The 13,581-nt window shown below is 35.6% G+C and overlaps 1 protein-coding gene across 9 annotated transcripts in view; it reads left to right on the forward strand.

Annotated features, from left to right (window-relative positions):
* Positions 1 to 13,581, forward strand: part of COL12A1 (collagen type XII alpha 1 chain) — a 97,555-nt gene that overhangs the window by 48,805 nt on the left and 35,169 nt on the right. For all 9 annotated transcript variants that reach the window (XM_048050420.2, XM_066994644.1, XM_013172137.3 and 6 more), the window contains 14 exons: positions 733 to 872; positions 985 to 1,117; positions 1,224 to 1,250; positions 1,559 to 1,701; positions 4,585 to 4,714; positions 5,619 to 5,758; positions 7,045 to 7,174; positions 7,673 to 7,815; positions 8,866 to 8,995; positions 9,633 to 9,775; positions 11,407 to 11,536; positions 11,733 to 11,852; positions 12,471 to 12,617; positions 13,438 to 13,554. In XM_048050420.2, coding sequence (XP_047906377.1) covers positions 733 to 872; positions 985 to 1,117; positions 1,224 to 1,250; positions 1,559 to 1,701; positions 4,585 to 4,714; positions 5,619 to 5,758; positions 7,045 to 7,174; positions 7,673 to 7,815; positions 8,866 to 8,995; positions 9,633 to 9,775; positions 11,407 to 11,536; positions 11,733 to 11,852; positions 12,471 to 12,617; positions 13,438 to 13,554 — 1,773 coding nt within the window. The remainder of the gene's footprint in view (positions 1 to 732; positions 873 to 984; positions 1,118 to 1,223; positions 1,251 to 1,558; positions 1,702 to 4,584; positions 4,715 to 5,618; positions 5,759 to 7,044; positions 7,175 to 7,672; positions 7,816 to 8,865; positions 8,996 to 9,632; positions 9,776 to 11,406; positions 11,537 to 11,732; positions 11,853 to 12,470; positions 12,618 to 13,437; positions 13,555 to 13,581) is intronic.

The following is a 13,581-nucleotide window of genomic DNA, read 5'->3' on the forward strand; positions in this document are numbered from 1 at the left end:
AAAATGAAGAGCTAGAATAGAAATAAGCAATGTTACCTTATCACTGGCCATCACTCTGATGTGAAAAGAAAGAAAAATGCTCTCATTTGAAGCCTGGTGTTTTTAAAAATATTTTTGAGTTGTTGTTGTTGTTGTTTTGCTTGCTTTTGTGTGAGCCTGTGGTTTGTAGCTGTGGTTTTGTCTGAATGTGTAAAGAGAAAGAGGAAAAATCAGCCAAAATAATTGTTTTTAGTTTAATTATTTGGTTTTACCTCTTTACTCATTTCTTTCCAGTAGCTATAACATTTTGCCTTCTTAACTTACAGTTAACCTCAGTGAACTTTTTCTAAGACAATCTTGTAATTCAGTCATGACTTATTTGGTTTATATAAGGAATGTTAAGATCTGGAAGAAACTCATGCAGGACCTCAATGTCTGTATGTGGGAGTTCGTAATTACCCCTTCTAACTCCAAAATGTAAGAGCTAGGACTTTGTTTGTTGTGAGTAGGTGTGTGAGTTTTTCTGAGGTCATTAGAGCAGTTTTATCAGGTGACGACCTGTTGATGTGAGATTACGAAGGACAATTTGCTTAGAGTAGGTGGGCTCAGTTATACCACAGTATTTTACTGTACTCATTTGAAGCACGGTAAGTAAGGTCTGAATCATCTACATAATCTTCTAAATTCTTTGTCTGAGTAGTTCCTTGGCTTAACTTTATTTTGTAGTTACATTGTTTCCTTTTCTCACAATAGAGCCTGTGCCAGCACCAGTCAATCTCAGAATCACAGATGTAACAAAGCACAGTTTCAGAGGAACTTGGGATCATGGAGCTCCAGATGTCTCTCTGTATAGAATAACCTGGGGACCCTATGGAAGATCAGAAAAACAGGAGGTAAGAATAGTCACCATAAGATTTTGGGGGCAGTCTCTCAGAGGGCATATTTTAAATCTATCTATCTATCTTATCTATCTATTTATCTATCTATTTATTATTTCCCCACAAGACCATCTTAAATGGGGATGACAACAGTCTGGTCTTTGAAAATCTGGATCCAGATACATTGTATGAAGTCTCAGTTACTGCCATCTATCCTGATGAATCAGAAAGCGATGACCTGATTGGCAGTGAACGAACATGTAAGTAATTACAGGGTATCTGCATATTATTATTGATATTTGTTAAATCAGAAAGCATACACATACAAGAATACTGAACACTCTTTTTTTTTTTTTTTTTTTCTAGTACCCTTGGTACCTATAACCACACCAGGTAAGAATCTGAATTTCCGGGTATGTTATTATTAAAGAAAACTCATAGCTACCTTTTTTTCTAAACCGAGAAGAATGTTGACATTAAAAAGCTGAGATCATTTAATAAACAGCATTGTGTATTTGGAAGAATACTAAACATTAGATTACCACATGTTTATTATTTTACAAACATTACAGTTTATGTTGTCTTGTTCTTAATACATTCTGCTCTTGGTCAGGCATTCATGCAGCCCTAAAAGTATGAATGAAGTGTTTGCTCCTGCTTTTTGCTTGAATTAAATATTTATTTTTCACTACCTTTCTCAGCCCCAAAGAGTGGCCCACGAAACCTTCAGGTATACAATGCAACGTCACACAGTTTGACTGTAAAGTGGGATCCTGCCAGTGGTCGAGTACAGAGATACAAGATCATTTACCAGCCTATCAGTGGAGATGGCCCTGAACAGTCGGTAACTAATTTTGAATTACTGTAGTTATTATAAGGTAGTTCTACAAATTAATGTGTTAGAAGAATTTATTTACAAAGCACAACTACGTATTAATCACCTTTTAGGTGAAGACACATTTGTAGTAGGTAAGTATATATTCCTACCTTTTTCTTTCTTCCCTTTCAAATCTGAGATAGACATTCTCTAGGGAGCAAAAAAACCCATAACTTTAGATACAGCCCTTTAAAAAAAAACATATAGTCTATAGATATAACTAGAATATAGTTACAGTCTGTTGAGGAATAAATCATTCAGCACATAAGAATACAAGTTACAGATATGCAGGTACATAGTTACCTCAACAGTCAAGAATATGAACTACCGTGACTACTTCCATAGTACAGTGTTCGTCATGTTTTTTTTTTTATACTGTGATTTGTGTGTTATTAGAGGCACTTTGCCTTGGAACATACTGTGGGCAGTTGAGAATTGCATGGTATCCTTTCTTACCATGCTGGGGAGAGAATAACCCCCAAGAAGTCTTCGCTGCGAACATGAGTCCATGGGAAACATGTGCTAGGGAATAGTTTAAGGTTGAGTGTCTTTTAATATGATTGAGCAGCTGTAATGATAGGGAGAGCCAGTACTGTGTGATTAGCCAGCTTTCCCTGTATCATCAGCAAGAATTGTGATGAGTGCCCATGGTCCATGCAACACCACTTGGGAATGTTAATTCAGTCAGCCTGTTTATTAGAAACAAGCGCTACTTAAAAATGCCCTCTTCTGCAGTGGGAAGCTGTTGTGGTTACTGACACATGACTCAGAGTCTCAGATGAAAACCATACACATTTAGCTTGTTCCTGTAATCAGAGATCACCATGTTCAGAAGCGTATCTAGGAATGTTTTGGATACTTATGCACCCATTTCTACTTTCTTCTGAACAACATGCATTTCAGTTAAAGTAATTTTGTTGAATGAGTTGAATGAGTTTAGTTGAGAAATCATTAAAAGAATAAGAAGCAGCAGCAAGGTGAATTCATATTTTTGCTCGTACTGGAGTGAAAAAAAAGAATTATGGGCATTCTGTGGAAATTTGTGCAGTGACAAAGGATGGACTTAATTAATCTTAATGGACGTAATTATTCACAACTGGGTAAAATCCAGGAGTGGCAGCTGGAGAAGACTCCATTTTTTGAGAAAAGCATGCTCTGTTCACAGCATATTAATGTCTGCAAATAATTCTCAGTCATAGGATAGTAATTACTTACTTTTTTGTCACTGTGATATTTTGATTAAACTGCTGTGGTTGGGTCCCTAGGACTGTCCCACTGAAATAGACAAAATGGAATTTCTAGAAGGTCTTTACTGCTCTTTAAGACTGTTCTGACATCTAATGGCCTTGGCATCAGGAGAGACCACCACAGATGGTTTGAAGACAACTCTCCAAAAACTGCACATCAAACTGTGGAGGCCACTGTGATCATTTAGGGACAGATTTTGAAAGGCAAATAGATATGAAACTATGGAGGCAGCCACAATAGGATGCTAAAAGCATTTATGGTTTGAATTGTGTTTTGGACACTTCAGTACAAATCAAAAGTTTCCTTGTAAATTAAAATTATTCTATGAAATATGAAGATGAGTAAGTTCCTGCTTGTTTTCACTTCATCAGCATAAGATCTTATGACAACATACACATATGAATTGAGTAGGCTTTGAAAATAAGCAGGTAGTCTTAAAAGTTAAAAAGATGCTCTAGAGTAAGTGCACTTTTCACACAATTAAAAACACAAAATCTCAAAATTCCCAGATGCTAGAGATCTGAATATTATTTGTAATGTACTGCAAATCTTTTCCTTGGTGGAGATTGTTGGAACAGGATTATATATACCCCCTCTGAGAACTGGAGCACCTGTCCTGTGAAGAAAGGCTAAGAAAGTTGGGGTTGTTAGCCCACAGATTAAAGTCTGTGGGGAGACCTTATAGCAGCCTTCCAGTATTTAATGGGAGCCTTCAGGAAAGCCGGGGACGGACTCTTCGTCAGGGAGTGTAAGACAATGGGTAATGGCTTTAAACTAAAAGAGTGTGGATTTAGATTAGGTGTAAGGAAGACATTTTTTACTCAGAGAGTGGTTAGAACTCTGGAACTGGTTGCCCAGAGAAGCTGTGGGTGTCCCATCCCTGGAAGTGTTTAAGGCCAGTTTGGCTGGGGCTTTGAGAAACTTGGCCTGGTGGAAGGTGTCCCTGCCCATGGTAAGGGGGTGGAATGAGATGATCTTTAAGGTCCCTTCCAACCCAAACCATTCTGTGATTCTACATTAAGGAAAAATTGAAATGAAAGATGTATAATGATTTTAGACTCTTAAAAAGGATGTATTAAAAACAGAAGCATCGTGTTATAAACTGCATGAAATCAAGGATTGACAATGTCAGTAAAATGTTATATTAGAGATCTGCAGGGTATTGTTATGTATTCCATGCTTGCCTTCTACCTGAGAGTGGAGCATAATAAGGACACTTCACAGTCTGTCAAAATGAATAAAAGACTCTCATTGATTTCAATATTATGTAGTCAAAGGCAATGTGGAGAAACAGCTCTGTTCTGGCACAGAACAGACAGTTGATATGTGATTGTGGTTACATGCAAGTTTGGAGGTCTTAAAGAATACTGGCTTTGTGTTGCTGGACTCTGTCTGAACTTTTAAAGATAAATATGAATATGTATGAAAATATGATTATTGTTCAATGCCTACTGTCAGCTTCCATCCCAAGAGGATTGCACCATATGATATACCATAGTGTTTTCCACTCAGCATCAAATGATTACGTTGTTCATTATTGCAGTAAGCATAAAAACAGCAGCATGAAAAGCACTTTAATCTTTTCCTTTTGTTTTACTGCAGACTATGGTAGGTGGGCGGCAGAACAGTGTAGTGATACAGAAGCTGCAGCCTGACACACCATACGCTATCACTGTGTCCTCAATGTATGCAGATGGTGAAGGGGGGCGAATGACAGGACGAGGCAGAACCAGTAAGTAACTTTTTGTGATCTTCTTGTTAGGTGTGAAACAAATTTGATGTATTGCTTTTCAGATTAGATGAGAAAATATTTCTGTGGTGAAATGCATCATGTCTATTTGTTATTTGTCCTTCGGTGGATTTCAAGTATCTAAGCTAATTAAGATGGCCTATCAGTCTACTGCCTAAAGAGAAATCCTAGGCCACTAATTTTAGACTTCTGAAAGCTGAGAGAAACCCTAATGCTACCATTGAACTTCTTCCTCACTTTAATCTGTTTAATTGTCTCCTTATGTCACAATTTAACAAAAACCTTCAAGCATCTGAAGGCATATGACTCTCACATGTGTGCTGTTAGGTGTAAGTTTACTATTTTCTTGTGAGCACCTTCCATTTGGAGGCTGGCCTTTACAGAATGCAATTGGAGACTGTACTATTTTATGTTAATAATACTGTTTTGGTCCTTCTGTGGAAAGCACTGAGTGATTTGCTACCAGAGGCACTTCAGGCATAAAAACCAATTCCCTATTTTTTCAATTACTTAATTAATTGCATATTTAAATTATCTATTTATTAATAGATTTATTAATTAATTTGTACTTTATTTTTGAACCTGCTTTGGAAGGTCAAACATAGCAATGTGCTTGGAGACAAGTGAGGAAAACAATCCTAATGAACTCATGCTATAATTCTGAAATAATGTCCAGAAAGAAACTTTTTTTACTGTATTTAGCATTCTTTATGCTGTTGGGTGGGTCTGTTGTGTTCTGGCTGATGAATACAAGTAACATTTAACATGAACTATTCAACCTGCTTTTAAAAAAACTTCCTAATAATACATTGCATGAGCGTGATCTGATAGCACAGGGTGAGAGAATGTGGCCCCACATTTCTGACAGCTCATTGATCTGTTTCAGAACCTCTCACTACTGTGAAGAATGTGCTAGTTTATGACCCAACCACCAGTACTCTGAATGTTCGATGGGATCATGCAGAAGGAAATCCTCGCCAGTACAAAGTGTTTTATGGGCCTACAGCTGGAGGTGCAGAAGAAATGGTAAACCCTTCTGTGGATCTCACTAACTGTCTTAAATAAATTGCAGCCCATGGTGGTAGTGAGAGGAATCCTGTGGACTGAAGTGTGTCTTGTTTGTCAACACACTGGCATTTTCTTTTTGTATCTACCCTGAAGCAAATGCAGAATACCCCCATGAAAGTCAGTTATTCTCATTTGTAATACTGATATTTGATTTTATGTATTTGACCTTAACATGGAGATTTAATACCACACACATTATTTGTTTGTTTATTCTTAGGGCAGTATGTGTGAGCATAAAGCTGATTTCAGGGTATACAAAAGGCTGTAAAGTCAGACCTTATTTCTACCCATTTTTACTACTAAGAAGTCATGTGGCAGTAGTCAGTCATTTGGGATGATATTTTTGAAAGCAGAAAAATCCACATGGGTGGATTCTAATCTTCTAAAATTACTTAATTACTAATGAGCTAAAACAATCTTGAAAATAGGATTTGATCACACTTGTTGCAGGTTGGGAAAATATTATTCTTTCCCACTTGTGTTTCATTTTCCACATCTCCACAAGTTGATGTGCCAGTGAAATAAGGAAGACATGAATTACTCTTATTTCAACAGCATGCACAGAGCTACTGAAAAAAAGTATTCCTAAATGCCATGGAATTTTACTTACAACATGAGGTGCTCATTACTTCTTGTCATTATCATGTTGTAGTGTTATGTAATGCTGATTTTGAAAGTGACTTAATGACTCTTGAACTGCTAAATAATACTCATTAAAAAGATCACTGTAGATTCTTTTTACTGATAATAGTAGAACAGGATCAAAAGTGAAAGTCAGCTATAAGCGGTTGTACAGGAGAGCATAGGACTTAATGACCATTGTCCAAGACAGAATCTTCCTGAAGGCCAATTCTAGAAGGTAATGTGAACTCTATTACCTCAAATGTCAACAACTTTCTTCTGTCATAAAGATTTTATCACACCCAGTCTACAAATGAGATATGGTGGAGGTGGTGATTTTTAAAGGAGGGGAAATTGCAATCTACTATTCTGGATTGTGAGGTTACTGCTATATTCAGCAATAAAAATATATATATAATTTGAAAATCTCTTGGGTTAAATCAGATCTAGGTTGATGTTAATAGGCCTGCCTATGTTAATTGCAGTATATGTTCCCTTGTGGGCTAGTAATCATGCATAGAATAATCTAAAATAAATATCAGCAGTAATGGAGATACAAAAAGCTGAACTTTTTGCATTTTCATGTAAATGTTATGCCTCTGTATTTCTTTTTAAATTTGTAGACCACAGTACCCGGCAATACAAACTATGTCGTCCTGAGAACTCTTGAACCCAACACACCTTACACTGTAACTGTGGTTCCAGTTTTTCCAGAAGGGGATGGTGGACGTACGTCTGACACCGGAAGAACTTGTAAGTAAAACAGTCCTTTTAAATTAAATATTGGGATTTTTGTTTAGTGTCTCAAATCATTAGAAATTGAAGACTTCTAATTAATTTGTATCAATTACAGATTTTTTTCCCAAGCTAAAACTTTGTTTACCTGCATGTTTATGGTTGTAGCTCTGTAACTTATTCTTTTTCATTGGAGACTTTCAGTTCATTTATCTCAGGCAAGTTAAACTCTTATGTTGTGAAGCTAACTTATTGTTTACTTACACACAACAGTAAAATTTCAACTCTAGTGCCAGTAGCTGCCCTGCTGCCTGGCAGGGATGCTTTTAAAGATTAATAACTAAGATTCTTAGCTTCATAGAAGGGTAAATAAATAATGTTAGGGTAACACAAATCATGTGTTTATCTTCGTCTGCTGTATTTCTCAGCTTATTTTGAGCACTGTTGAAAATTCAAGTAGAACTAGAACTTATGTAAGCAGCTTTGTAAACTTAATTTTAATTATCCTTGACCTAGTGGAGAGAGGAACACCAAGAAACATTCAAGTTTACAATCCCACACCAAACAGCATGAATGTCCGTTGGGAACCTGCTCCAGGTCCAGTACAGCAATACAGAATTAATTACTCTTCACTATCTGGCCCAAGGCCATCAGAATCTGTAAGTAATTTAGTTTTTATACTATTCCTTAAAAGTGTGTGGAGGATATTGCTTCCTTCAATGAGTGTAGAACAATAACAATAAACATAGGCCAACTGTCCGCCTAGGATTGTCCCTCCTGAAAATACTGTGCCTATAGAAATTAAGTATATTGTAAACAAAAGCTTAATTTGGTGAAATGAAAAAAAAAAAAGAAAGAGATAAGACTGTCACACTTAAAGCTGATTAATGAGTATCCTTTATTTTACTGCAGGTAAAGATGAGTTAAAATCTTTATTTTATAAAGTCAGAAGGAAACAATATTTATTAGGAAATGTTTAAATATGAAACCAGATGCCAACTTTATATGATATTACTACTGAATCATCTCTTTACCCCAAATCATTAGTGCTTAAATAGGACTGGGTGAGCAGTGAAGTCTGCATAGGGGTAAAAATTTGCCCTCCAGATGTGAAGTAAGAGTTCTTGGATTGGTGTAGAAATGGGTGCAGTTTTAGATATAGGCCTGTGAATATACTCACATAAAATGTGCACCCATATTGTACATAAATATGTTTTTGTGTAAGGAAGAATAAGAATTTTTAACGAGTCATTTGTATCTGTAAAGTGTAACTGCATAGTACTTTACGCATGAGCAGGAACCTGTCAATTAGAAAATGACCTTTACATGTCAGGAAACCATGATAGAATTTGCATTTTTTGTTTTTGGTTCCTGAATTTTCTTTTTTTTTTTTTTCCTTCTTTCCTTTTTTTTCTTTTTTCTGAACAAATTTAATGTAAAGTATAAGGTAAAACAAAAACGTAACAGAACAAGCTCTCCATTTGCAGAATTAATGCTCCTTATGTATTTATCTTTTTTTTTTAGTAGCACCTGCTGTTGAATTGTTATCAATGTTATTTGGTTATTTTAAACTTGTGTTATTTTTCTTGAAAAATACACATCATGGTCATGTTCCCAATTCTTCTATACGTCATTCAAATTGTTATTCTAAAAAGATATGGTATAAATTGAAGATTTTTTTATGTAGGTGTATTTTCTTTCTGTTTTAGATTGTGGTACCAGGCAACACTCGTGATGTGATGCTGGAGCGCTTGACTCCTGACACTGCTTACTCGATAAACGTTATAGCTCTGTATGCGGATGGAGAAGGAAATCCAAGTCAAGCGCAGGGAAGAACATGTAAGAGGCAGTACTTGTTTTGTGAAATCTATGTCAAGACTGGTGTGTGAGGAATCTATAAAATTGGTTACAATCAAAAATAGTGTAAGCCATTCAGTGCAACTCAAAGGTCAAAATGTCTGAATTATGGCTGAAGCAGTTGTAGGCCTCCATTGAAGGGAGCTGTTGCTATATTGCGTGGCAGCTGGAGTACATGCATAATCACCAAACTCGTTTTCACTAGTGAAATAAGTCTAATTTGAATTTATATGTTTAAAAAAGAGCATAAAAATGTTCTTTAAAATGTGTTGAAAGACAAATATCAATTTCTCTTTCTGAAAACAAATAGCACATAAAGATGGCTAGAATTTGTTGTGAACAGAAAAAAAAGTACTTCCTGTTCTGTGTCGTGCTTAATAATTATACAGCAACCTTCTAAAAGTTAATTTGTTTTGCTGAAGAGGCCTAAACACTAAAACCTGTCTTACAACTTAGCTTGCAGAAATGAAGTGTAAAGGAACATCCTATGGCATTCATAGGCCAGCACTCTTTTGCTGTTTCTATGCTTTCTCTATTAAATCCCCATATACATCTAAAACTTGTAGATGTGTTAAGCTGTAGGTGTACTTATGCAGCATTCTGTATTTTTTTTCTTTAGTGCCTCGCAGTGGTCCAAGAAATGTGAGAGTGTTTGATGAGACCACAAACAGCCTTTCTGTACAATGGGACCATGCTGATGGGCCAGTCCAGCAGTACAGAATCATTTATTCACCCACTGTGGGAGATCCTATTGATGAATATGTAAGTTCTGTAATTCTTTAATACGCACCAAGATGTTTTTGGTTGATTGCTTAGGCTACAGAAAAATGAAGATACCCGTTTTACTTTGTAATGCACTTTGGGTGTTTTGTGGGTTCTTTGGTCATTGTTAATTCTGAGAAGCCATGTTTTGTAGAAAACATTTTTTTCCCACAAAATTGCAGAACATGTACAGTTTAATGAACCAAATTCTGTGTAAAATAATGTTAAAGATGTGAGTCAAATCATTAATCAGAAGATTCTGAGCAGAGCCTGTTTCCTGACATTTAGTTAAAAAATTGTGCTACAATGAATAGCCATCCATTACTTCATACTCCATTCATTATGCAGTCAGTGTGCTAACATACAGAATAAACATGTCTGCTTTTCATAGATTGAAGAGAGTTGCCAGAGCTTAATCAGAAAGCAATGGTAAATTTCATTCAGCATCTAACTTGTATTTGTAAGGTTCAGTATGAGTTGTGTTTGTGTTTAATTTCCTGTAGCTTAATGATAGCACAAGTTAATCTGATGTTTATAAAATTATCTGAGTGTTTAGAGCAAAGCCAAATTCAGATCCTATAGAGGGCAATGGTGGAATTTCTGCTGACTGCCACTAGCCAAAATGTAACATGTAGAGCACTATCTGAATGCTGTAACTGCTTATATATTATTGTACAGGGCATGCTGAAAATTCACAGGTTGAAAAATTCCTACTGGACCTGTTATTTAGGACACAACTAATTTTGAACACACATATCTTCTCTGCAGAAAACATTGGAAATTTCATAAAAATAGCAAGTCTGAAACAACTGAATTCTTTTATCAAGTAATAATGGAAAATGTTGACTGGGACATACTTTTGAGATATCTCAAGTTAATTTCTGTAGTTTCAATGCTTTATAGCCCTTTTATGAAGCAGAGTCACTTTTTGGATTATGCCTACCTGTTGATTAGAAGGAAGCAATAGTGCACATCTGCACCAAGAAGTTGAGAAGATTAAGGGTTGCATGACTAGGCAAGCTTTTTCATATCAAAATATTCAGAGCTTCTTTCTCAGAACAACGTGTTTGTGCTGAAGCAGTGATAGCCTGAGATGAGGATAATGAAGAGATAGAAAGGAAACTGACAAGTAGTGCGAATGGCTTTGTTTTCCCTCCTTGTTTTAGGAGCTTTATATTCTCTTTTTCTGTCTCCAAACACATCCTCGTGACTTTTTCCTTTCTATAAGGGAGCAGTACTGAAATACTGAAATCTGGGGGAGAAAATGCAGCATCTCAGTCTGACTGTAGAATCACAGAATCATTTAGGTTGGAAAAGATCTTCAAGATATAAGTCCAACATCAACCTAACCTGCTGAGTCCCATCACTAAACTATGTCCCTTTTGAGGGTAGGGACTGAAGAGTCAATTTGATTTATCTTTTTATGTAGGCTTTATAACAGTGCTTTATATTTTAAAATAATGAGTACTAAGAATTGTTCCTAGGCTATAACCCTTAAAATATCCTGAATGACGATCTACAGTGGACATAAAAAACTGTGTCAAAACAAATTTTTAGTTCTACTTATTGTTTTTGTTGATCGGTTACAGTACTGGGAGTTTGTTCACCTCTGTTTCTTTTATATGTTCTAGACCACAGTTCCTGGGATAAGGAATAATGTAATACTCCAACCACTGCAATCAGATACACCATATAAAATAACTGTTGTGGCTGTGTATGAAGATGGTGATGGTGGACAGCTGACTGGAAATGGAAGAACTGGTAATTTATTTTAATATTCATATAGTTTTTAAAGTCTAGGATATATATTCCTTGAGCAGTCCAACGTTGTTAAGGTCTCATTATGTTAATGATGTCTGTTGCATGGTTATTTCCCTACAGAGTCACAATATAAGTTTCTAGAGTTGAAAAAACATCCACTAGTCTAATTAATTATTGTGTTTTTCTTTCTTTTCAGTTGGCCTGCTTCCACCTCAAAATATGTATATAACTGATGAATGGTATACACGATTCAGAGTTTCCTGGGATCCTTCACCATCCCCCGTTCTTGGCTATAAAATTGTATATAAACCCATGGGTAAGAAAGCTTGTTAATTCTGAGTACAGCACTTTCAAAATAGTGAGTAGCTAATGCAAGATCAGAATAAAAGTCATATGTATCATGAAATATTTGTGCTAAAGGATTTATTTCTTTCCTTTTTTAACTCATTTGATGAAAGCTTGTCTTATTATCATTATTTTACAAGAAGAACTACCAAATACAGTGTTTCATACAGAGACTGAATTTTATTGACATTTAATACACAATCTAACCAGTAACTAGATAAAAGCTTGGTTTTCCTGTCTTTCATACTTTTTGTCCTCCTGAGGATATGAACTGGGGTATATGAAATGAGTATTGGACAGATATTTAGGTACTGAGATCCTTTTTAACCTTTGTTTTATATGACAATGAAACAATATACATATCTTTCTACAAATTAAACATGTGTATTGCACAATAGCTTGTAAACCATGCTTATGTTCTGTTTGCAACAGTCTAATATGTTAAAATTAGGTGATTTAAGAAATTAGTGTTTTGTTTTATAAAATAAGATTAACACTTAATGACACATTAAAGAAGGCAGTTAATTCTGTAGCTCAATCATGAATCTTTCTCTCTCTGTATTTTCTTGATAATTCCTTTCAATTAAAGGTTCAAATGATCCCATGGAGGTTTTTGTGGGAGAAGTGACTTCATACACCTTGCATAATCTGTCTCCCAGTACCACTTATGATGTGAATGTTTATGCCCAATATGACTCTGGAATGAGCATACCGTTGACAGATCAAGGCACTACATGTAAGTCAATAGAATTTTGTTGTAGTCATGTTAGGTACACATGCTGATCTGAGATAATGTTGATTAAGACAGTATTTTTAAGGCTGGGTGTTAGATGGTCTGAGTATCCTCTCATAGAGAATACTTGTCACCCATCCATGATGTAGTTTTTAGAAACATTAACCTTCAGAACAATAATGGAAATATAGTTTAAAGTAATGACTTGATGGTATAAAATTTTCTAGTCTGCTTCCTAAAATTGTATTTATCAATTTTATTTAGCAATTTTAATTTTAGTTGGGGTCAATCTATAATGCTATAGAATTTAACCATGCTAAGCAGGTCTAGGCTTTTTGCTACTCTGTCTTTTTCTCATGGGAATGTCCAGGCATTGAAACTTCACCTTTTCGGAAGGAGATGATTTTGCTGATGGCCTCCATTAAGAAGCTTCTTAAAATTTCTTCAGTTAAGATGACTCAATCATCCTGAATTTTGTTTACTCAGTACATGCTTTTCATACTGCCATATATATGAGTCAGTTTCCAATTTTTAGAAGTTTCTTATTTTGTAAAGAGCTCCACTTACTTCATGTGAAAATGGATAAAATAAGCTGTTACCCAACATGAGAAAGGTATCAGACTTTGGGCTTTTGTAAATAGCTAGGCTGGGATCTATGGGGCATAAGAAAAAATGAAGAGACTTGACTAGAACTGCTCTTTTCTTCTATAACTCTTTTAAAAAATCAGGTTCTGCTAATGTAAATTTAATTGTGATGTAGTTCTTTCAACATCTATTACGTACTGCTTTCCAGAGAGCAATTTTTCTCTTTCTCTGTTCACAGTATATTTAAATGTCACTGACCTAACAACTTACAAAGTGGGTTGGGATTCTTTCTGTATCCGATGGTCAGCTCACCGGTCAGCAACTTCTTACAGACTAAAGCTGAACCCAGCCGATGGTAAATGCATTTGATTTTTTGCATTTT

This window comes from Anser cygnoides, chromosome 3, assembly GCF_040182565.1.
Source record: "Anser cygnoides isolate HZ-2024a breed goose chromosome 3, Taihu_goose_T2T_genome, whole genome shotgun sequence".
NCBI classification, from domain to species: Eukaryota; Metazoa; Chordata; class Aves; order Anseriformes; family Anatidae; genus Anser; species Anser cygnoides.